General features: G+C 33.5%; 3 protein-coding genes and 1 pseudogene across 3 annotated transcripts; all 4 read right to left on the bottom strand.

Annotated features, from left to right (window-relative positions):
• Positions 1–5,709: 5,709 nt before the first annotated feature.
• LOC143531516 (adenylate isopentenyltransferase pseudogene) lies at positions 5,710–6,986 on the bottom strand (annotated as a pseudogene).
• Positions 6,987–11,150: 4,164 nt separating this feature from the next.
• LOC143531514 (RAF-like serine/threonine-protein kinase 20) lies at positions 11,151–14,235 on the bottom strand. Its single transcript, XM_077026793.1, has 9 exons — positions 14,212–14,235; positions 12,655–14,139; positions 12,491–12,577; positions 12,266–12,418; positions 12,037–12,200; positions 11,805–11,952; positions 11,611–11,733; positions 11,449–11,536; positions 11,151–11,362 (listed from the first exon to the last, which is right to left on the bottom strand). Exons 1-9 carry the CDS (start codon positions 14,233–14,235, stop codon positions 11,151–11,153), a joined length of 2,484 nt encoding a protein of 827 aa, XP_076882908.1.
• Positions 14,236–15,337: 1,102 nt separating this feature from the next.
• LOC143531486 (F-box/kelch-repeat protein At3g23880-like) lies at positions 15,338–17,094 on the bottom strand. The gene is made up of 2 exons (XM_077026774.1): positions 15,931–17,094; positions 15,338–15,632 (listed from the first exon to the last, which is right to left on the bottom strand). Exon 1 carries the CDS (start codon positions 17,080–17,082, stop codon positions 15,931–15,933), a length of 1,152 nt encoding a protein of 383 aa, XP_076882889.1. The 5' UTR covers positions 17,083–17,094; the 3' UTR covers positions 15,338–15,632.
• Positions 17,095–21,174: 4,080 nt separating this feature from the next.
• LOC143531554 (uncharacterized) lies at positions 21,175–23,326 on the bottom strand. The gene is made up of 9 exons (XM_077026826.1): positions 23,289–23,326; positions 23,110–23,203; positions 22,960–23,023; positions 22,228–22,329; positions 22,096–22,160; positions 21,917–21,985; positions 21,695–21,774; positions 21,431–21,608; positions 21,175–21,311 (listed from the first exon to the last, which is right to left on the bottom strand). The coding sequence occupies exons 1-9, from the start codon at positions 23,318–23,320 to the stop codon at positions 21,252–21,254; spliced, it is 744 nt and encodes a 247-aa protein (XP_076882941.1). The 5' UTR covers positions 23,321–23,326; the 3' UTR covers positions 21,175–21,251.
• Positions 23,327–24,121: the final 795 nt, after the last annotated feature.

The raw sequence follows: 24,121 nt of genomic DNA, 5'->3' as shown, positions 1-24,121 counted from the left end.
ATTTCAAAACTAAAAGTTTATTTGGGTTTTTCGGGTTGACCTGAAACTTTTAAATCAAACCCGAAAACCAACCCGAATTACTTCGGTTCGGGTTCGGGTTTTTTGGTACGGATTAGTTTAGGTTCGGGTACAGGTTTTTTCGAGTTGGGTTTCAGGTAAAAGTGACAGCCCTACCACCATTTAAATCCTACCACTTTTGTCACTACTTTAAAAATAATTCCTAATAGCATTCAACCATTCACAATTTGAATTGCGATTCGAAATAAAAGTTAACTAGATTCAACAAAACGTCCACACATGCATTTAATCAAAATCTAGCCAGCAAACTTCAACCGAACTAAAATAGTCGGTGGCATACAAAAGTATAGTCGGTGGTGTTGCAGTTGAACGTCGACATATTAGGGTTTTGATGTTAGCTGCTAAGAATCATCTTTGTTATGAAACTTGAAAACGTAACTCCCGGGCTCATTTGTGAACATTTTTTCAACCAACTGTTTAAATATTGAACCATGAGAACCAAAAGTGTAAAAAATGTAAACCATATGAACCAACCTGCAATTAACTTCTATTTTGTGTATGTATGCAATGTAATTTAGAAGTTTGATTTTTTTTCCCAAGTTTTTACTAGTAATAGTAAATTACGTTCAACCCCTTTAACCTTTACTTTATGCTTTATAAACCTCCATATGCATCCATAACAATCAAAATCTCATAGTGACAATAGTTATTATAATAAAGATCATTACAAAGACAATGTAATCAAGATATAAATGTTATAATAATATAGTTAAAATATATACATTTTATAATTTAGAATAAAAGAAAACAATAGCAACTGTTTAACGTTGTTGTTTTGATGCGTTAACTGGTTAAATATAGTTGGTTCATCAAACTAATGTGAACAAGAAAGAAAGAAATAAGAAAAGTTTGATGCCATCGCATTCTAACAACCATTAATCACCTTGATCACTTTTCATATGTTAGATCTTAAGTTACCACTATATTTCAGATTTTGTTTTCTTTTATAGGTCGATTTTAGTTTGATATAATCGTCAATGCTTTACTTTCAAATTATATATACTTTGTACGCAAATTCCATAAGGTTCCCAATGCAAATCAATGCAATGAAACAAGTGATTAAATGCTTAAAACTTGATTTTTTTTAGAACCACTTTGAGTTTTAAGAACTCAATGTAACAATTTTTTTAAAAATTTGATTTTACACATGTGTGGAGCGATGGAAGTTACCAAAATTAATAATAGATATATAGAAAGAGATATAGATTAGTTTATTTTTATAATAATAAGACAAGACTAGCTAGAAACATAAAATCTTGGAAATGCATAGTAATAGTAGAACAAAGTACAACACCATAACAACTTAAAACATCAAAAACACAACATCATAAGAATAATAATAAAGTTCAAATACAAAAACAGACCATGCATGCCATTCTTGCTACCCGAAATAACTTAAACCAATTCAAGGATGAATGATACCACCACCGATTCCGCCACCATGCACCGCACCAATACCACCCAACCCACCTAGCCCACTAGCACCACCAATGCCACCTAGGCCACTAGCACCACCAATGCCACCAACACCACCAAGTGCTGGAAGCACACCCGGATGTCCTACACCAGCAAAACCGCCAACACCACCGAAGGCGATGAAGTTCTTTTCGTCTTTAAGTAGTGATAGTGGTAGTAGTTGGTATGTCTCTTGCATGGCTTTGTACAAAGAGTAGTACAATTGCACACACACACAATGCTACAAAGAAAGACTTCATCATCTAATTAATTTAATTTAATTTAATTAGAATACTGGTGGGTGGTGGGATTTTATAGAGAAAAAAAAAGGTGGTGGACGTACAGTTGAAAATTTAATTAAGGTAGCTAGCTAGTCAACCCCTCCCCTTGTTCTTTATGAAACAAGTAACATCTATATATATCACTGGTTAGTTACCCGTATAACATACGGGTTAGAATAAGTATTTTTTTTTAAATAATAACATAATGTAAAATATAAAAAAAAGTAGCACATATGAAAAGATATACTATATGGTAAAAAAATTACGTATTACGTAATTTGGAAATAAAAAGTTGTTAAAAAGTTTATAAATTATAAATTATTTCTTTCTTATTTTCTATATCAAAACTTAGGTGTAAATGACTACTTTTTTAAACTAACTCGTAGACCAAAACTCATTTTAATCTTAAACTGTTTTGACATAACAATCTTTGATACTTTAGTTGTTAAGAAATCCACCCGTTTCGTATTAGTTACTTATAAAAATTTAATATTAATAACTAATGCAACATGTTTTATATTAAACAAATTAACATATTTATGATGGTATTAATTCTTTTAAGTTAGAATGGAATTATTAATAATTGAAAATGAAATATTAAAAAGATACACATATTTGATATGAGAGAGAGGAGGGAAAATTTTATAAGAATAAATATAGTGATGACATGTGGCATTTAGAAAACTTTATTTATTAAATAGTATAGATATGTAGCACAAGTTTTGTATAATAATTATATAAACATATGTATGCCTCATGTTCGAACTCATGATCAGACCAACATATGTATACATTGTAATATAATGGATGATGTTGTTATATATAAAATGTTATCATCACTACGTACGTCCTTGTAGCCAGGGATCATGTTGTGACTGGCATATTAATAATATATATGTAGTGATGCAATATATAATTATATTATCATAATTAGTATTTAATAATAATAACTATAAACAATAACAATAACAATAACAATATAATAAAGTGTAATTACTTGTTTGTATAACGGAAGAAGGTATACTTTATATAGTTGTTTAACATTCTTTCTTACAGGTTTCATGGCAATGTATCTCTCTTATGTTGTTGAGAAAAGATAATCACCTCAACAACATCCATTTTCTTTTTATCCAACCTGACGAATCTAACCATTCTAAAATACTTTTAGGCTCTTTGTCACCCAAGGGTATAATATAGAAGGAATATCAAAACCTTTACGACTTAAATTAAATATAGTCGGGAGACAATCTACAAGTAGGCGCCAAATCATAATGTTAGCCTTCCTTGGCACAAATTTATTTCGTCTCATAGGGATGGTACCCTCCAACAACTCCTAATGATCCAAGTAGGATCTGGCTCCTTTAACCGAGAACCCGTCATCAGAATCCAAGTCCCAAATCTATTTATCATCTGAACCACTCAAAGAAACTAAATCGAGAAGAGATATCAACTCAGTGAGTTGAGCGTCAACCCACCCTTAGGACACCTTCTCTAGTTCTACACCTAAACTGAATTAACCAATTTCTCTTTTACTAAATAACTTTTGTTCACCTCCAAATCAAAAAGTTTAGGAAATCGAGAACATAAGCTAGAATCTCCAATCCATACATCTTTCCAAAACAAAGTCACACTTCCGCTTCCTACTTTTTTTCTTATAACCGAAGTAGGAATATATCAAGTCTTCATCATTAAGTTTATTAATCGAATTCACTATACGAGACCAAATCCCGTTCCCTTTGATTGCCCGAGACATGTCATCTTGTTTTAGTTTTGACCAATTAATAGCCTTAAGGACCTTCACCCAAATAGAATTAGGACCGTTAACCCGTCTCCACTTCCAAATATATAAAACGCCAAGTTAAAATTCTTCAAATTTCCTATACCCAACCCACCTTCAGCTTTGTCGGCCATAACCAACTCCCGTCTAACCCAAGGAATTTTACGACTCTCATCTCCCCCCCCAATCAATCAATCAATCAATCAACCAATCATACCCAGTGGAGTCCCACCAATAGTAAAACTATAAGTAGGGTCTGGGAAGGGTGGGATGTAGGCACACCGTACCTCTATCCAATGGGATATAGAGGTAGCTTTCAGAGAGAGCCTCAGCTCTTGATTACATATGTATGCGGCAATATAAAAGAAAATCAAAGTCCAACTATATTATCATTGATAGTAGCACGTAGTAAAAATGATAATACTATATATATATATATATATATATATATATATATTGAAAGAAAATATCATAATAGAATCTATGATATTATTTCTTCCTCACTCCAACAGACATCAAAAACATCGACAAGCAGTATATACCCATCGAACCAAGAACAGAAGTTATAAGAGTCGATCTCCCCTATAGACAGAAGTTTTGCTTTCCACTTAGAAATCTTTTTATTAAATTTGTCATTAATCCCATTCCAACTCCGAATATTTCCCATTTTCGCACCCATAGGGATACCCAAATACATAAAAGGAAATTTTTCTGGTTTGCATCCAACAATATCCGCAAAATACCTAACATCCCTTTGAACCACCTCCACTCCAAAAAGATTAGATTTATGAATGTTTAGCTTCAATCCAGAAGTCAAATAAAAACAGTTTAAAGCCATAACAATATTTTTAATATTCCTCAATGACCATTCTCTAAACATAATAACATCATCAGCATAAAAAAGATGAAAAATATACATATTACCTCTCCCAATATTAGCCCTTTTAAATAACCCCACTTGAACAATACATCCAAGGGCAATTAACTAACTTTTACTTGAATATATAGATCATCAAACAACCTGAATATTATTTTGTAGTATTGAACTCTATATATGGTTCACTGAGAAATTCGAAGAGGAGTGGAGAGAAAAGAAGAGTCTCATAACAAAGGTAAATAAATTTAAATAAAGGAATAATAACCAAAATGACCATTCTTATTAACAGCATTCCGCCATTCCCTAACTCTCTCAAACCAAAAATACATAAAATGGTCACTTTCTGAATTATCAGATCCAACACATTAGAACTAACATTCAAGGGATATATCTGACACCCTTTTATTTGTAAACCAACCACATCTAGCACGTATACGGTATACAGTTAAACGACCTGTCATTGATCTATTTCGTCGGGACTAATATCTATTCTCTCGGGCTTCATATCTATTCTGTCGGGCTCGACGAAATAATATTTCATACGAAAATGAAGCCAAGCGGAATAGATATGGAGGCCTGACATAGAGATATGAGACCTGGTGGAATAGAGCCATGGCCGATTGTTTAAGTGTATATGTGCCTAGATGTGGTTGGTTTACAAATAAAAGGGTATCAGATAGATTCGTTGGATTTCAATTCTAATTCGTTTGATCTGACAATTTAGAAAGTGATCATTTTGTGTATTTTTAGTTTGGGAGAGGGGGGGGGGGGGAGGGCCGAGGGGGAATTAGGATTTTTAGATTGTACTTTAATCTTATCAAAATTGTAACACCTCGAATCCTTAAGATCTTAATCTTATACAAGACCTGATCGAGCTTGTACGGTTTTAATTCATCCATGTTCTGAAATACGGAGTTGGACATGGGTACAACGTTGGCTATTTATATAAACTTAACAACTGCTTTTGTTTGTTGTCTTTAGCAACAAACTAAGATTTGCAATACTAAAGAACGTTACCGATAGAATTTTCATTCAGATAAATAAAAAAAAAAGGGTTTTTATTAAATAAAAGTTGGCCGATCGAGTAATGACCCACATAAACCCTTGTGAGTAACAAGGTTAAAAAAAAAGAAAATTAATTGGGTTTATCTATTCAGACACCCATTTTACACACATTTTATCTTTTATGTATACCCTTTTAATAAAGGGTCAAAGGGTGTCTTAATAGCATTATTTCCCGATTAATATTCATCCAAGAAGTGCTTAACAATCTTCATGCAAGGCAACACCACATGTTTCTCCCAAATGTCTTCCACCTTTGCTCTATCGGTATCCACCGCGATTGCCGCTCTAAACGCTTCTGTTGCATCGATTCTCTTTACATCCCACCCTAACTCTCAGGGCCGACTTAACGTTTTTGGTGGCCTAAAACTAACTAAAATATTGAGGCCTTTCTAAAAAAGTATTTGTTGTCGTTAAAGCATCACAATTTATTTTTTATTTTGTCTGTTTGAATGACCAGATTCGTACTTTCAAATTCGAATTGATATTGTTAGAATGATTATTTCTAAATCAATTATCAGTCAACAGATCAAGAACATAATACAGGTAATCACTTTATTGCAAAAAGACTAAAATATAATTTAGTCCGCATATCGACTTACTTAATCAATCAAGGATTGAAGCAGTGTACTAACCTAATATTTAGCGGAATGCTAGAACTTCGACGCCATACAATCGGTGATCAAAAGTGAAGAGGGGTGAAGAACTGAATACAATAACTAAGCCGTAGGATCTTAGTCACTTGTTTTTTCGCAAGTTGTTGCGTGTTTTTCTTAATCCTTCCCACAGCCTCATTGTACGCTTCCTTTTGCCCCTCGGACCCAATGCAGTCACTTGAAAACTTCTTAAAATAGGCCTCGAACTCCAATCGACTGGCCTAAACCAGACCGTTTCACGTTCATATGTTCCCCTGAGCGAAAGAACTCTTGTAACTCCTCGAACATACTTGACTCCAACATTTCATCTACCCGCTTTGATAAATACTTGTTCAAAACAGGTAAGTTTACGTCGATCCATATGAAACAATCGTAACGAAACTCCAAAGTACTCGGATCCATTCCATGCACGTTAAACAAAACGTCCATATTCGGGTCATAGTGATTTTGAACAAGTGAGTAAATTAACGAACTTGACCCTCCGACAACAACAGGTAATCCATGACGGGATTTGATTTCAGAGATGATTTCGGATGCAACTTTTCGAAAATCTGAAGCAGTGAAGACGAACTTGGTCGGGTCAATACCGCCAAGAAGGTGGTGTGGAACACCGGATTGTTCTTGCATTGTGACTTTGTTGGTGGTAACATCAAGTCCGTTGTATACTTGCATCTTATCACAGTTGATAATCTCAGAGTTGTCGAAAAATCGACTAGCTAGATCGATTGAGAGACGTGATTTTCCAGTGCCGGTTGATCCCATAATTACTACAATTTTTGTCTTATTGTCACGTTCCATCTTCAACGTGACTGTGATATATTGATCACGAAGAGAAGAGAACGTAATTGGGTATTGGTTTATGGTTTATTGTTGGTATAAGCATGTTTTTATAGCATTAAAAAGACAAACGTATTGTATATGAAATCATTAGTATTTAAAGTTAGTTAATTATGTTCCTTATTTGACGTTACAAATATAAATGAATTTTTATTAAATTTCTTTAAAGTTAATATAATTAATTATCTTAGTTAGTTAAGTTAATTAATTTGATATCATTTAATTAATTGTTATTTAATGTCAAAAAAGTAATTAATATTAATGATATCATACGTTTTTTTAACTGAAAATAATACCATATATGATCAATTGTCTAAGATAATTATGATTTTATATTCATTTAAGTTGATTACGTTCCCCATTTGTTATTTAATGTCACGGGTATTAATGAATTTTATAAAGTTTCTTTAAAATTAAATAGTTATTTATATTTATTTGGTTAGTTAGGCTTTTGTTTATTTGTTAATAACTTTTGAAAAATAATTTATTTTTGTAAAATAAACAACAACAATCATACCCCTGTAAACTTTTATTCATAGCAAAGCTGTTGATGGAGATTTGATAAGGTGAGACGTAGGCTAGTATAACTTTTAAAAATGACATCATATATTTGTTAACTAAAAGAAATAATATCATATATATAATAATTGTTTTAAGTAATTATGTTTAGTATGTGTGATTACATGTATATGGAATGGATCATGCAAAAAATAATATTAGTGTGAGAATGGATCTTATCATTGATTACAATATTAATTGTAATCAATAGCCTAAAATAAAATGGTAAACTTGTAATTAAGAATAATATTATTTATCAGGATTTTAATGTAAAGAATACTTTTTTCTTGTAGATTTTTTAAAGTTAAAAGGGAGTTATCATTAACAATTAATTTAATTGACATTTATTACAAATTAACTCAAAGTTTGAAATCAATTTTTTTACTAATTTATTTATTTATTTTATTTTTTTTGAACGATAAACTAAGTAATGTCGGGTACTCCGTACGTGGCCCCTATTGGCTAAAGGTAGCCCGAGCCGGCCACTAGTCCGGACGGACGGAGCCCCTAGCGGTCCACCTATTGAGGGATTCACCGGATAAAACCCGACCCCCACGCCCGCCAAATGACACGACAGCGAGGAGCCGGTAAAACCGGGTGAGATCAGGATTCGAACCCTGGCAAGCCAGGGCCATCCCTCATATCTCTCATATAAATTGTTGATAGTAAGTTTTCTAATTAAAAGTATTATAAATAAAATAAAATAAAATAACATTTTCTTTATAATTCATCAAATTCTATAAATACCAGATCCGTGTATAGCCTACACAAATTCATGCATTGCATACACAAATCATATGTGTGTTTGTGGCATTTTGAATGTGTATATGGAAATATTACAAATGTATGTTATAATTTTTTTGTCATGTATTCTATTTAGTTTTGTTTGTAAAATTAAAAAAAAAAATAGTATCTATTGTTATGTGTAAGTTTATACATATACCGTGTAGATTTACAAATTTCCTACACATATTTAGTTTCTTTCATTTTTATCAACAACTAACTATTATTAACCTACACATAACTCATATTCGCATACAAAAATTATTAGTTCATTTTCTTTTCACTTACACATAACTCATATTTGCTTACACATAAAATATTGATTAAAATATTTTAAAAAATAATCAAATAAAATACAAAAATATGATTTTAATAAACATCAATTTAGATAATTAAAAGAAAGTGTGTTTTGGATTAAAAAAACATGATCAATAGAATACCGACAATTTGGATATATACCTAACCAGAAGAAAATTACGACAATTTGACTTTTGATACTACTTGAAATCGAGTCGATATTTAACGAATAAACCAGGAAAATGTAAATATAAAATGATGATGAATAATTATGAATTAAAAGAATATAAAAAAAAACTTGAAAGAAAAGAACACAAATATAAATTGAAACCTTTTAAACCTTTAAAAATCACAATTCATATGTTACTGATGAGCATTACAATTTTTATGAATGGAGTGGATCATACGAGAAGTGATTTTATAGCGAGAATTGAGAGAAATCAATCTCAACCATTGATTATGTACAATCAATGGTAAATGATGATAATGACAAAGTTATAATAAATGCACAACATTTTTATGATTAAAGGAACATATAAACATCTAGATGTTTGAAAACATTAATTCCATTAATTACTCATAAATTACTATCCACATTAATTCTTTTAGTGGTTACAATTTTTTAAGAAAAAAATTGACTTCTACCGAAAACATTTTCTAAGAATAATTTTAGTGAAATGTTTTCGTGATTAATTTTTTACACTCATAAACTCATTTGATTTATTTGAATTATTTCTTATCTACGCATGAAAAAAATTAGAGTTAAGTGTAGTTTGCAAAGTCCTACACTGAACAAGAGGTCCTACACTGTTCCCTTTAAGTTTAACATGCACAACAAAATATATCCTACATTGTTCCTTTTTAGTATTTTTGTATAGTTTTACGTTTGGCCTGCACTACACACGATTTTCATAGTGGAAAATATGTAGGTAATATGTATACTAAGACCGTGTAAGTTCATATGTAAAATGTGTAGGTAATTTTTAATCAGCGTAGGGTTCTGTAGTTCATGTCTGATTATGTGTATGTACGTAATTTGTAATCAGTGTAGGGCTCTATGTGTTCTGTGTAGGGCTTTGTAAGTTCATGTGCAATTACGTGTCTGATTATGTGTAGATAATTTGTAATCTGTGTAGGTATCTGTATGTTCATGTGTAAGTTCATTTATGATTAAATCGATTGATCATTATAATTTGTGTAGGTTTCTGTATAATCTGTGTAGGGCTCTTGATTTTGTTTATGTCATGATCAAGGATTTCGTAGTATTTAAGTATTATTGAACTGGGTTTAAATCTGATGTTGAAATTTTTATCTCGTAATCCTTTTATTACTATTTAAAATAATGAGCCTACATCATATTTGCATAGGCTTGGGTTCGTTGTTAATCGAATCAAAATAATTTGTAAAGAAATGAAATTGAGAATTGTAGTGAAAATTTAATAAAATTTGCATAAAGTTAAGTGGATTATAATATGAACGATGAAAATGGGTTAGAATGGAATTACAAACTTATTAATTAATTATAAATATTAACGTGTAACTTATTAATAATTAATTAAACATAGTTAACAAAAAAAGAAAAATGCACATTTTACTAATGTAGCCTTTTAATTAAATAATTAGAATTTAAAAGAAAATTACGTGATTGGTTAAAACTTCTTCCCGCACTTCTCGCATTAAGAAACACTTCTGAAATGAATCTAATTCTTCTTATGAAAATGTAAACAATTAAATAAATATGGACCCGTTCCCATGGATACAAAATCAATGTACTTTAGTAAATGTATGGTCATACTAGATGAGAGGGGTTTGAATAGGTTTTCTTGGATTTTTAATCCATTTTAATGAGCTAACAACTTTGTTAAATTCTTTTCACAACTTATAAAAGTAAACGCAAATAAGTAAATATTTAGGGATTTAGATGACACAACCAATTTATAGAGAATTCAAGCGCATGTTAACTAATCCACCTTACTCCCTCTCCCTGATCATGAGTTTTTGTCATTATCGCGTCTCAACGTTGTGGATCACCAATACAATTGTCTCACCCTCTTTAAAGGAAGTGATCACCTTTTTCACTAGCTACACAAGCAGTTAGCTTTACATTAATTCTTTAATGTGTTCAATATGTCAAGATAGCAAACTCTCCCAAACACTATATCAAAATAGTGTATACTCTCAACAAAGTAAACTTTATATCAAGATAAGAGTTTCTCAACTATAGATAGAAAATAAAGCTTAATGTAAATTAATATTGCTTTGTTTTGTTCACACATAATAAATTTATGATGGGTTTCCAATGAGAAACAAAATTTATTGGTCACTAAACTTTCACATTGTTATACATATAGATATCTCAATTTCACATGAGACATGGGTAATTAATTATATATAACACACTAGCTAGTGACTAAACTCTATGTAAATTACACATTAGTAGGCGATTCTTGCCAGGAACATCAACAACAGCATATATAGCATGTATGTGTTTATAATATTTTGACCATTGCAGCAACATTACTATTGTTTTGTCTTTTTGAATGTGAAGCCATTGATAATATTAGTTGCAGCCTGTTTGTTATCTCTGTGAATGTGGGCCTGTCTGCTGGATCATGTGACCAGCACTCCTCCATTATACCTTTCCATCTCTCGTCGCATTCATCCGGGATTGTAGGCCGCAACATATTGCTCACAATCCCCCCTTAAAACACACATATATATATGTACTTAATAATTCATATTCTATTTTTAAAAAAATAACTCAAGGGAACTATATATATATATTACCTATGATGGCACCACAATGCATATCTGCATAAGGCTCTTCTTCGGTCAAAATTTCCCACATTGCAATCCCGAATGAGAATACATCTACCTGCCACAACTTATAATTATATTTACACCAAAAATTTAATAATAACTAAAACCTGTTTATAATGTTGTCCTTACTTTTTCAGAAACGCGAGTACTGCTACCGTTTAGAAGCTCTGGAGCCATCCATGGAAGTGTTCCCCTTACACCACCGGAAACAAATGTGTTTCGTTTAATTCTTGATAAACCAAAATCACCAACCTAAAATCCAACTCCCAATATTAATATTCATATTCATACAATAACATAAAAAAGACAGAATGTACGTTTACCTTGCATATAGGTCTATGAGGATCTCCAAGACTCACAAGCAGGTTTTCACATTTCAGATCAAAATGAATAATTTTCTTCAAATGCAGGTACTCCATGCCAATTGCAGCATCTTGTGCAATAATCAGCTTCTTCCGCCAATCAAGCGCTCTACAACAACTATAAATACGTTCTTATTCTTTATGTTTATATATTTCAATCAAAAAGCAAGCAACTGATAAGTCACCACCTCACCTGTTGTTTTTTAACAGAACATGCTTAAGTGACCCGTTAGTCATGTACTCGGTTACAGTAGATAGTGTACCCCCAGGCCCATCTGGCACCACACCGTATAATGCCACCACATTTGGGTGATGAAGATTTGACAGCATTTGAGCTTCCCTCCAAAAGTCTTTGGTCTGTCAAAATATCATAATGTGTTAAGTCTTCTTTTACTCTTCTCACAAATAGATCAAACAATTACCAAGCGTTCTTGTTCCGATGATTTCCCTGCAAAACAGCTTTTTCTTATCCTCTTGATAGCAACATCCGTTCCTCTCCATTTCCCGTGATAAACAGTTCCAAACGTACCTGATCCTAGCTCACGAAGTTCTTCAAGATCACTGTTTTTTATTATCTGCACAGCTTATCTTGGTTATATTAATTAACAAATTATAATTGTAACAATAATAATAATTAACAGCATTACCTGCAGACCATGTATTCCTGCTTCCACTTCAGCTATTACCTTACCGCTAACGAGCTCAACATTCAGTCTATTCTCATGCACGACATCCTAAAAAAGGCGAAACAAAATTAATTTTAAGGAAACAAATATTAAGTGATAAACACGAACATTCACAACTAAATTACCGCACTGGCAAATTGGGAAGCAAGTGCAGAATTGGGTTCTTCTAGTATACATGGCACCACTTTCGTCGATGAAGGGATGCCATGTGGCAGATTATTAGTTACATCTTCAACCAAAACAGGAAATTCTGGCAAATCACAGTTTGAGTTATGCGATAGGCTTTTGCCACCGAGACTAACTTCAAAGCTCTCGACACCGCTACTAACTGGAGAGAAAATGTTATAATTTAGAATTTCTAAATCATTGCTACAATGATTTCTCCCGTTCAAGTTTGAGCTTAGCATGACATTGTCCTGAGACGTAATATGCTGCAATCTTGAAGATGAATCGGACATTAAATCACTGCTTGGTGTCCTACTAATCGAATGATTGGCATATTGAGTTTCTAGTGCCCTCCTTGAATCAGAGCCAAAGTTTAAATTCTGCGGCTCGGTCCATGTTATCATATCCTCTTCCCATACAACGTACTGCTTGCTAATATCCGTATGATTTCCGCATCCAAATTCTCCTGAATACCTGCCTAGTTGTTGTCCATTTTCATACGTTGGTTGCTGGTTCACTTGCTCTATTGTTCGAGTTGGCATGCTAGGTGGCGCTGACTGTACATTCGGCGTCAAAAAGTCCATTCTACCCCCTTCAAGGTTGTCTAAGTCTTTGCTAGAACTCTTACTAAGGCTTGGCCTTGTCATGCCATTTACCGAGATTACATACTCGTAGTCACTCTCGCTTTGCTCAACGGATCTTGAATCATACGAAGAGAGACTCTCGGGCTCGTTTAAAGGCGCGAGAAATATTCTCAACCTTTGAGAAGATTTCTCCAGCTCATCATATTCCTCAATCATATGCTGCAAATCCTCATTGGAACACACGGATATAAGCGCATCAAGGTCTTCGTCGGGAAGCTGGTACTTGATTATATGAGGTTGGTTCGATATGGAAAATGTTTTCTTTATGATTTGTTGATAACTAAGGTTTTTGTTAATCGATATAATCCTGGTCTCACCTCCCACATACCTAAGCTTCCCATCACTTGGCCTTGGCAATATCTTCCCACCAAAACTGCATAAAAATTTTAATTTCCCCGAAAAAGAGTTATTTCTATTGTAACACGGGTATGGTTGACGATGACCATGATGATCATTATATGTGTTTTTCTCCACCTCTATTGGAGCATATTCTGAAGCACTAGAATTCTCGTACACATGATATTGTTGATTCTGGTCTGTTCTTGCGTACGTTGTATGGTGATACTCGTGAAATGATTCGTCGGTGGCTTGGCGCTCTAATATAGGCTTGCGTTTGCGGAGAAACTCAGGGGAAAACTCTTCACCTGTCTGAACGGAAACATTGCGTATGCAAGAGTATAAATCTATGTCATTCGCATGTCGAACGACAGAACTACCTGGTGTCATAATTGTCTCGATGTAACATGAGCCAGGGTTTAATAAATTATAGAAGCCATTTGCAGATTCACCTCTATGCAAATCCTGCATACAACCATACAATTATGAACATCATTCATTCATCCTAGTCCTACCAACAAAAATATATATAATTACACGAAGAACGTTCATCGCGGGCATAGCAATTACCTACCAAATAATAAAGGAGGAGGAGGGGCAGCCAATGCCATTGATGCCATTGGCATTGTTGATGTTTAGAGGCTGCTGGCTACAATCAAGAAACAAAAATCTAATATTTTATGTTTAGGAGGTTAATTAATTGGTGTTGTTTTCTATTTTATTTTTGACCATCAAAACTTTTTATACTTTCATTCTAAACCATCAACATCTTCTATCTATCATGGCAAAAGCATACCAATTGTTTATCAATTATTTTTAAACTAATAGCTCATCCTAAATTACTTTCTTTACAAGAAATTAAATTAAATTAATTGTTTAAAAAGGATATACACAAATTTAAAAGCCTCTATAGCACAAGTTTTAAACAAATATAATATCAAACTACTGTTGAATTTATTCAATTACTTGGTTCATTTATTTGACTGGTTAATTTTTATCAGATGTGAATGAATTGGCAACCTCAGGTTTAGACAATTGAGTAGAGTAGCATGCACAAATTATTGTCATTTTAATTTAAAAATAAATATATTGTTAGAAAATTTTATTAGTTGAAATTTTGGTTTTTGCTCGGTTGATATTTTGGTCTTTGGATTGAGTTAAGGAAAACATGTGTTGGGGAGTAGTGGTTTCACGGCTAGACAGACTACTCTAAAAGCAATGTGACTAAACATGAGAAGGTTTGTCTTGACAACCAAGATGTATTTATACCTTTTGCATTTAACACTTTTGGTTTCCTCACGCCAGAAGTTGTTGAGCTACTTAGCCAAGTCCAATGGGTCATTCATATATATATATATATATATATATATATATATATATATATATATATATATATATATATATATATATATATATATATATATATATATTGTAAAGTGTGTGTCACTCAAAAGAGATGGATGTATTTTGAACATAAATGAAAATGTGATTTGTCAGCCAGCGTGACACGACCTGTGGACGTCTAAAACGCCTAGAGAATGCTCAAATAGACATAATGTATGATCATATTGCGAATCACAAAATCAATTTATAATAACTTATCAGATTTCTAATTTAGCAACATTTAACTTCATGACTCATATCAGTTAATTTTTTCTTTCACATAAATTACTTTTCATCACCTACAAATGCTCCATTTTGAAAACAACATCATATATAGTGGTGACATACTAAAAAAAACACAAAGTTGACTTTTGCATAACAAGTGTCTGAAAACACAAGTCAGAACAAACAAGAATAGCAAAAGATATAAAAGAGCTTCTCAAATGCACAAACACAGATTCCTGCATTACCACCAGATTAGCTTTGCAATAATGGTCATCATCCCCTTTCTTGGTTATTTATACTGCCAACAACGAAAACCATTGACCATCCGTTTAAGCTAGGGCCATTGCAATCTGCATTAATAGATAAAAACAAACAAAAAAAAAACTTAATTACTCATGTATTCATATCCTTATCGCACTTTAAATTTGTTCACCTAAGACAGAGTCTGTTTGGGTCCTATTTCCTAGCTTATTCAATCCGGCAAAATTCTTACTTTTGCAGCTAAGGTTACATATAAGTTCACCGTGATCATTACAAATATCCCTCTATTCAGAAGTCAAAACACGTAATCTGCATGCAAACTTCTAACAGTAGACAACATACAATTAACTACAGCTAAGACAAAAGTGAAAGAAGAGCAATGTTCACCTATCTCCAAGGCCTGTTGGGGGCTTCGGGTGAAACCAAACTCTCAACAACAGTACATGCTTCGAGACATTCATCCACGTTCTGAATCACAGAGGACGAGCTATTCTTGGAATCATACACAATCAACTTCGACCCGAACTGCAACAACATCTTCCCATCTTTCGAAATAACAAAAGGCACAGAAAACTGATCCCTCCCAGGATCCGTCAAATACGGGATGGACACCAACTTAGTCCACGAATCTCTCACCCCATAAACCTTCATCACCCATAACTCCGCTCGACTCCCACGATAATTACAAAGCACACACAAACTCTCCCCTAACGCCCCCAACGTCAAATCCATCTCCCCTTCACCATACACAGGCTGCAACACTTCACCATACGTCTCCGTCGCCAAATCCAAAGAAACAATCATCCACGAATACGTCGACCCGAAGTCCTTACTAGCCGCCCAATGCAACACCCCATTCGCAAACTTACCCGAATCATCCAACGGAATCCCATGCGGAAACGCGTCAATCTTGTTCCAATTCCCACATCTCAACGAGTACACCCTAACCGTAGTACAATACTTAGCCCTGTCTTTAAACACACACGAAATCTCAACCACCTTATAATCATCACCTGACTCTTCATACCCAAACCCGTACAACACATAACACCCCGGCTGCGCTTTCCGTCCACAATACGGCAACCTACTCGACCGCCTAGTACTCGGGTTCCAAATAAACAAAGTATCCTCCTCAATAGCTACACACACCAACCCGTTACACGAACCGACAATCCAAACAGACTTTCTAGGATGCTTCATCGGATAATCAAGCTCAACGGCATTAACGGAACCATCACGACACAAGAGATGATAAAGACTACAGCTTTTGAGGTTAATTTTGGGCACAGTGCTGTAAATCAGTCTATGATGTGCATAAAGTTTGTTGCTTTTGGATAAATTGAGGTGAGATTTAACGAAATGAGGATCGGAGATTAACGAGTACCATAATTTGCAAACGGAGGTGCAACGCAACAGCGATTCGACCGGGAGTCTTGACAAGATTTCGACGATGATCTCCTGCAGCAGCGTAGGTGGATCATCGTCTGATGGTTCAGATGTCTTTTGTTGCTTCTGATTGCTGCTGCTTTCAATTGACATTATTGCATTCTAGGGTTCTTACGTGATTGAATTGAATTGATTTGATTTGGGGGAAAAGAAAATACAGTAAAATAATATTCTTATGATCATCACTAGTTGTTAATATATGCTTTTCTGCACATTTATTTACAATTAAACTCCTTGTAGTTTTCATGGCCGCCTAATAGAGTTTATTCACTGGTGCGCCCATATTTAAAAAAATTGGCTCTCAGTGTTTCCCGTTAAAAAAAAACTTAAGAGAGTCAAATTTTTTTCTGAATTTCAAACTGATTTCTTAGGGTTTTTTTATCATACTGATGATACACACCTATTGATGTAAAATTTAGCTCAAAACGATGTTACAAACGGCTTAATGTTTTTTAATTGGATGTTCAAACACCCGATTTGAAACACTAATCAAGTCATTTGGAGCATATTTTTTAGCTAAGTTTTACATCAATGGACTCTCCTACTTCCCGGTCTAAAGCCCTTAAAATCAGTTTAAAATTAGGGGTAAAAAGTAAACGTCGTTAAATTTTTTTAACTGGAACTACTGAGAGCCAATTTGTTAAATTTGAAATCGCCAGTGATGATAAACTCTGTTGTAATTATTATCGACCAATAGCCTTTAGTTTTGAGTATTAAAATCCAATACCCCCTTTTCATAAAACCCCTTGTATTTGCCTAGTTTTCATAAATTTAATAAATAAATAAATAACCTCACGTTCAAGGATTTTTGTTGAATACATAATAAATAATACACATGCTTCAAAACATTATAATATCAATTCAACATTTTATTAGCAAACCAATTTCTTTAAATCCAATGTTATGGCAAAGATGGGATAGGAACTTGCAGGTATTGGTTCGGTTTATTACTGCATGAGTTTGTATAATATTAAAAATTGATGAGGTTGTTCGTGTAACATAAGGATTACCATATTAAAAGTTTGTGTGTGTGTGGGTGGGGAGGGGGTGTTAATTGTGCAGTTAATGAAACTTGAGGATTACCGTGTTAATGGTGTAATTGAACGGAAGTTGAAGGGTACTATGTGTAAATAGGTGTGTGGGCTAATTTTGCAATTAATGGAAGTAAGGATGATCATATGAAAAGATTTTGTGATTAATTCTTTAACTAAATGAAACTTTAGGGGTACATTGTGTAAATAGTCCCACCATTTATTCAACCAACCTCAGTCACCCACGTCACCTCAACTTTTTTAAATAAATAATTTATTTATGTATTTTTGAAATTATTTAATCGTTACAAAGAGCTTCAACCAGTACGCATAAAACTAGAGAAAAAACACTCATATCTACATGGTGTTAGCATAATATGTAAATAGAGCGTTCTTAGCTCGTTCACTATAGATGCCCTAATGCATAGCAACATGTTGTACAATATCCATCAAACTATTGTGATTTATCTAACTCCTACAACCCAAAAATTCCAATCACTACTATGTTTCTTAAATCTATTAATCGTGTTATGTTTTAAAATGAAATTCACAAGTCCCGTAAATACTAAATAAACCGATTGATCATGAATCATTTGTCCGGGCTAGAGTCCACACTTTTAAACACGATTAACTAATTGGCCAAATTTGGAGTTGGGTCCGAGCTGCCACACCACCCCTAGCAACCTATGGTTATCTGCGAACAAACGAATATGAAACCTAAACACGCCAACCTTTACAGAATTAAAAACCATCAATGTTAATTCATTTGTTACAAGTTAAGTAGCACCTAGTCTTGGGCAGATCAAATTTAAATTTTATAAAATGATATGGAACATACATCATTTGTTGATGCTGCTATCGGATTGGATTTCGATACGCATTCTTTGTGTGTAAATTTCTTCAATTGCATCCACAAATGTAGAAAGGTTCTGGCATACTTGTATGTCTAAGGAATTCACCCTTTCCTGAAAGAACAAAGATTATTAGCCAGCTAGAGTTAATATCCTGTTATAAAATTTGAAACCAAGATATAAAGACCTACTAACTAACGCACTATTATTATTATTGGAGATAGGAATTCTTGGAGAAGTAGGATTAAAGTTAAAGATTTTTAGGGAGAAAGGAGACCTTAAGGCTTCTATTTACCTTATTCTGGTCACACACCATATAGTATTATTATTATTTTATTATTACTATTATTGTTTTTATTATTATTATTATTAATATTATTAATATTACTATTATTATTATTATTATTTCATTCACTTTATATTGTCTCATACATATGTATTACAGAGCTGAGGGTCTCTCTAAAAGCCACCTCTTTATCCCGTTGGATAGAGGTACGGTGTGCCTACATCCCACCCTCCCTAGACCCTACTTATAGCTTGGCTGTTGGTGGGACTTAACTGGGTATGATTGATTGATTGATTGATAACTAAAGCACTATTACTAGAGATAGTTTATAACCCGTTTTTAGATAAGTAGACTGAAATTACCATCTCGACTACTAGATAATTCCTTAAAATGAGGAAGTTAAACAAACATGATGAGATATGCATAGCTGACCTCAACTTTGCAAAGAAAGCTGAAAGTAACCTCCTTTGAAGATTGACTTGAAGCCTTTAAGGATAGTAGCTTTAAGGGAGAACTGGTAATAGGCCACCCTGGTGATACTTTTATACAAGCTTCAACTCCATCCACCAGATGAGCTATTATTATCTCATCTTTGTCAGCATACTCGGTGAAGTGTCTATATCCAAACAAACACATTTAAGTAATATAACAAAAACGAAAAAAAAACAGATACAAGACATCTGGTAAAACAATTATATAAAAAATAAAGAGCAATGATCGGGGAAAAAACTGTAGAGTTTCATTGATTTTGCACATACATCTCTCAACTTTATTTATTGAATGACGAAGTCCATAGACTTTTAAAACTTCACAAGAGCCCTAACAATCTTTAAACTTAATCGTGAAAAAGAAAACTTTTGTTTAGGTCTTAAAAAGTTTTAAGAATTTAAGTCATGCAAAAAATTATAAACTTTTATTTCCATAACAAAAGGCAGGGAAGTTTTAAAAGTCGGGAAATGTAAAACTAAGATGAACTACGAGTTTTTTCAACAATTTTCCTAAAATGATCTGCGAGTTTCCCCCGAAATCTCACCTTGACTTGCTTGCAGCTTTAACCAAAGATTTCCTCAAGCTGCTTAAAACAATTTTCTCTTGAACTCTTTGTACAAAGCATCCCAATGAGTTCTCAGAAATTGGAAGAGAAAACTGGTGCCTGTAATAGTAAGAATAAAATAATCAAAATTTCAATAAATGCAAACGTGGTTGCAAAATAAAGCTACATTTCACCACACAAATAACACATAGTTGAGCCCATCATATGTAGAGTGTAGAAATGGCAAAAAGGAGATGAAGACTGAAGGTGGGATTGGATAACAGGTAAAACGGATTTGGGTCAAAACAGGTCATTTCTATATGTTGGAGTTGAGTTGGACAAGTCAGGCCCAACCTACCAATGGTGTTTTTTCCTTTCCCTATAATTTCTGTATGAAGTTAGTGTCCTAGATTAGATTACAAAAACCATGCAAGTGAAAAAGTATAACTTCTGTTAAGTAAACCCATTTAAAACAGTGTCAGGATGATGAATTTTGGCACATTTAACCAATTCCATTATCAGTTAAAAACATGCACCAATATACTACCCGAATTGACACATTCCTGTCCATATAGGTTGACACTGCTACCTTGGATCAAAACGGGCAACTTTTATGTGTGGTCAAGTCATGCCAACCCACCAACACTTTTCCGTCCTTTCGTTTTATGTTACGCATAGTTAATGTATTCTATATGATCAAAAACTACAATACTGGATATCTAAAATAACACTACGTTTTCTGTTACTAAAACAATTGGGACATTGTAAGCATTTGAACAAACATTACACAACAGTTGGCCCGTCTTTGTTATTAGCTAAGAATATTGAATTTTACCTGTTACCAATAAAATACTACCCGAATTATACAAGCGGGTCTCACCTCTGGCATAAGTATGATAAAATTTAAAGCAAAGTGGTGCTATGGCTGCTAAAAAAAGTATTTCCTTATGTTGTTAGATGAGCATCTATTGAGTATTTTCAACAGTGTGTCTGATATACAATACGATCATCATCACAAATTTGACATGAAAACTAAAAACAAAAGTAAAAGTTGAATTAACTTACGCCATTGACTGCGCAGCACCAATAATTTCACCAATGTACACATCATTTGGAAAAATCTAAAAAGATGGAGTGTCATAAGTTAGAACAATAAAATGGTATATAAGAATTAACATTAGCAAATTTGAAAAAGTCTGTAAAGCACCATTTCACTTATTAAAAACACAAACAATAATACCTCAGCATTCTTTAGTTCCAATGTGCCATCCAAAAGTTCTATAGCCAACTCATGATTCTGCTCATCCATTTCTACTTCAGGAAGATATGTTCTTATAGACAAACTGATTCGGTTTCCATCATATTCTATGACTTTAAGTCCAGTCAATGCGTCCTCCATCTTTACAAAACCTTCAAATCTGCGTGTTTTAGGTAAAAAAAATATAATTAAAAGCAGTCGAAGAAAAGTCAAAACCACTTGCAACTCCAAGTATCCTCATAGTACCTTTTTCTAGTGTAGTCAAGGTTTTCCAAAGATGCTAGAATTCTTTTTCCCTTTTCAATCTCGCCATTGAGCTCTAAAATCTTAAGAGAAAAAAAAAATGAAACCATTGAATAAACCAATCAGTAGACAGTAATTACATAGAAAAAAAAAGCATAAACAATACAAGCTACATAAAACGTATCTATCATGGCTATTGCATGCCAAAAGACCACATTGTCAAACCTTAAACTTGGAAGCGTCATGCGCACCCTCAGACTCTAGTTGATATTCGTCACCGTTTGTTTTAAGGCCCTTGAACATAAGATTTTACACAAAGAATAATGTGAGGTTATCGATCTGTTCTGTAAGGGAAATGAAGTCATATAGTAAAGTCGTAAAGAGATAGGTTGGTGGCAACTTACTTGTGACTGAATGAACTCTAGTGAAGCCTTTTGTTCCTCAATTTTGCTCTGTAATTGGATAAAATCTGCAATCCAAATGCATTATTATAAAGCCAAAACAACATTCAATGCATCTTTAATATATTTTCTCACCTTCAAAGTAACCAGCGGTAAGATTCCCAACTTCATCAGAAATCTTGGCATTTTCGGCCTTTAGAGAGGAAAGCTCCCCTTTCAGATTCTCCAAATACGTGTCTATGTAAACAAATGTCAAACGGTTCAATTGATAATAAACTTACATTATTTAACCATAACGAACACGATTGGTTAAATAGTACCACATTTTCCTCATGAGGATTCAAATAACACACACTTTAGCCTGAGCTAAAAAAAAAAGATAATTCAAACCTAGCTGATCCTTTTTTATTTCATTTTCAATGATTGTATCAGTTGGCAGGGCTGTAAACGAACCAAAAGTTCAGCAGGAAGTTCGTTTACGTTTGTTCGTTTAATAAAGAACGATCACGAATACAAGCCATGTTCATTCAATTGTGTACCTGAACGTTCGATAACGTGTTTGTTCATGTTTGTCTGTTGATGTTTGTCCATTAAAAACAGTTAACTATAAAACATTAAGATACATATGAGTATTATGCTAGTAAATTATATGTAAATTAAAATATGAATAAATATGAGGTTAAAAAAACAGCAACATAAACTTGGTAAGACAAATGAAGTAAAACATTGTTTGTGTTGGTGAACGAGTTGATTTGGTTAATGAAAAAGAAATTATGGTTCGGTAAGGTGTTGGTGAAGCGAAAGGTTGTCGGATAAAAGGCGAACATGAACGACAAGAAAAGAAAAGATATATATATATACTAGTACCTTTATCCTGAGGTTGTAAGGAAGAGACATCCGAGTATTCTGCAATAATCTGACTAAATTGACCCTAAATAAAATTAACAAACAAACAAAAGGTAAGTAAGTAAATGATAATAATATGGTAGTGGTAAATAGAATAAACTGGTTAGTGACCTGAAGGTGTAATACGCATTCTCTGAGCAGATCCTCCTCTATCAAATGCGCACAGCAATTACTGCTTCCAATTTCAGCAAGTTGTTGGATTCGACTGCAAATGAAATGATGAATAATAAGAAGAAATGAGTGTGCTAGGGTTTGGTTTGAGAAATACATACATACATAGATAGATATACCTCTGAATCGCCAACGGTGTTAGATCTCCCATTGTTTGTTTGTTGTCAATTTTAATGTGTTTGATTTTATTTTATTTGATTTTGAGATGTGAGCTCTTATTCTCCCGCCTTGTGGTTTTGTTTCTTTGTTTATCTATAAAAGATTTAGGGTGGATAATAATGTCATTTGCTGACGTTGTTAAACTTTAAGAATGAGACGTTGCTAATTTTAATGTGTTCAATCTCTGGCGTCTTTCCATTTGCTCTCCGGCGTCCTTCCGGCTACGTTACTTTAAGTCTCCCGCCGGGGCAACGTTCCCGCTCCTTCTCCTAAAATTAGTGTATGTTTCATGTTCAATTACGCATTTAAACTCTGTCCGCTTCAATTGAACGCTTCCATCCCTAAACCTAAACCTCATAAATTATTCAGGTATCAAATTGCATCTGTGAGGTTTAGGTTTCAATTTCGTTTTCTATTGTTTTTCAGGTTTTAATTTCATCTCTGATTATCATTCTTTTAGGGTTCATTAATTTTTTAAATTTTGGTCCGATTGGGGAACAACTCTATAGATTATTCAGGTATCAAATTTCGTCTCAATTAACCATGTACTTTTTGTTGTTTGATTTCGTCTCAATTAACCATGTACTTTTTGTTCATCATCGGCTTCATCATATATGAGCTCCAACTAATTGATATTTTGGTGAATTATAGCATTTGGTCAACCAAGTTTCAATATCGAGTTTATCCGGTTTTTCGTCTCACCGTGTGTTATCTTGTGACGGCACAACTATCAAGTGGTATGGTTTCCCGAGAATACACAAGCCAAACTGTTAAGCTAGCGTAGGCCCGATTT

This window comes from Bidens hawaiensis, unplaced genomic scaffold (assembly GCF_021521415.1).
Source record: "Bidens hawaiensis isolate Kalapana, Puna unplaced genomic scaffold, B.hawaiensis_p1.1 tig00009190_1, whole genome shotgun sequence".
In the NCBI taxonomy this organism is placed as follows: Eukaryota; Viridiplantae; Streptophyta; class Magnoliopsida; order Asterales; family Asteraceae; genus Bidens; species Bidens hawaiensis.
Note: the sequence above shows the minus strand (reverse complement) of the source record. Positions and strands in the feature narration are given on the sequence as shown.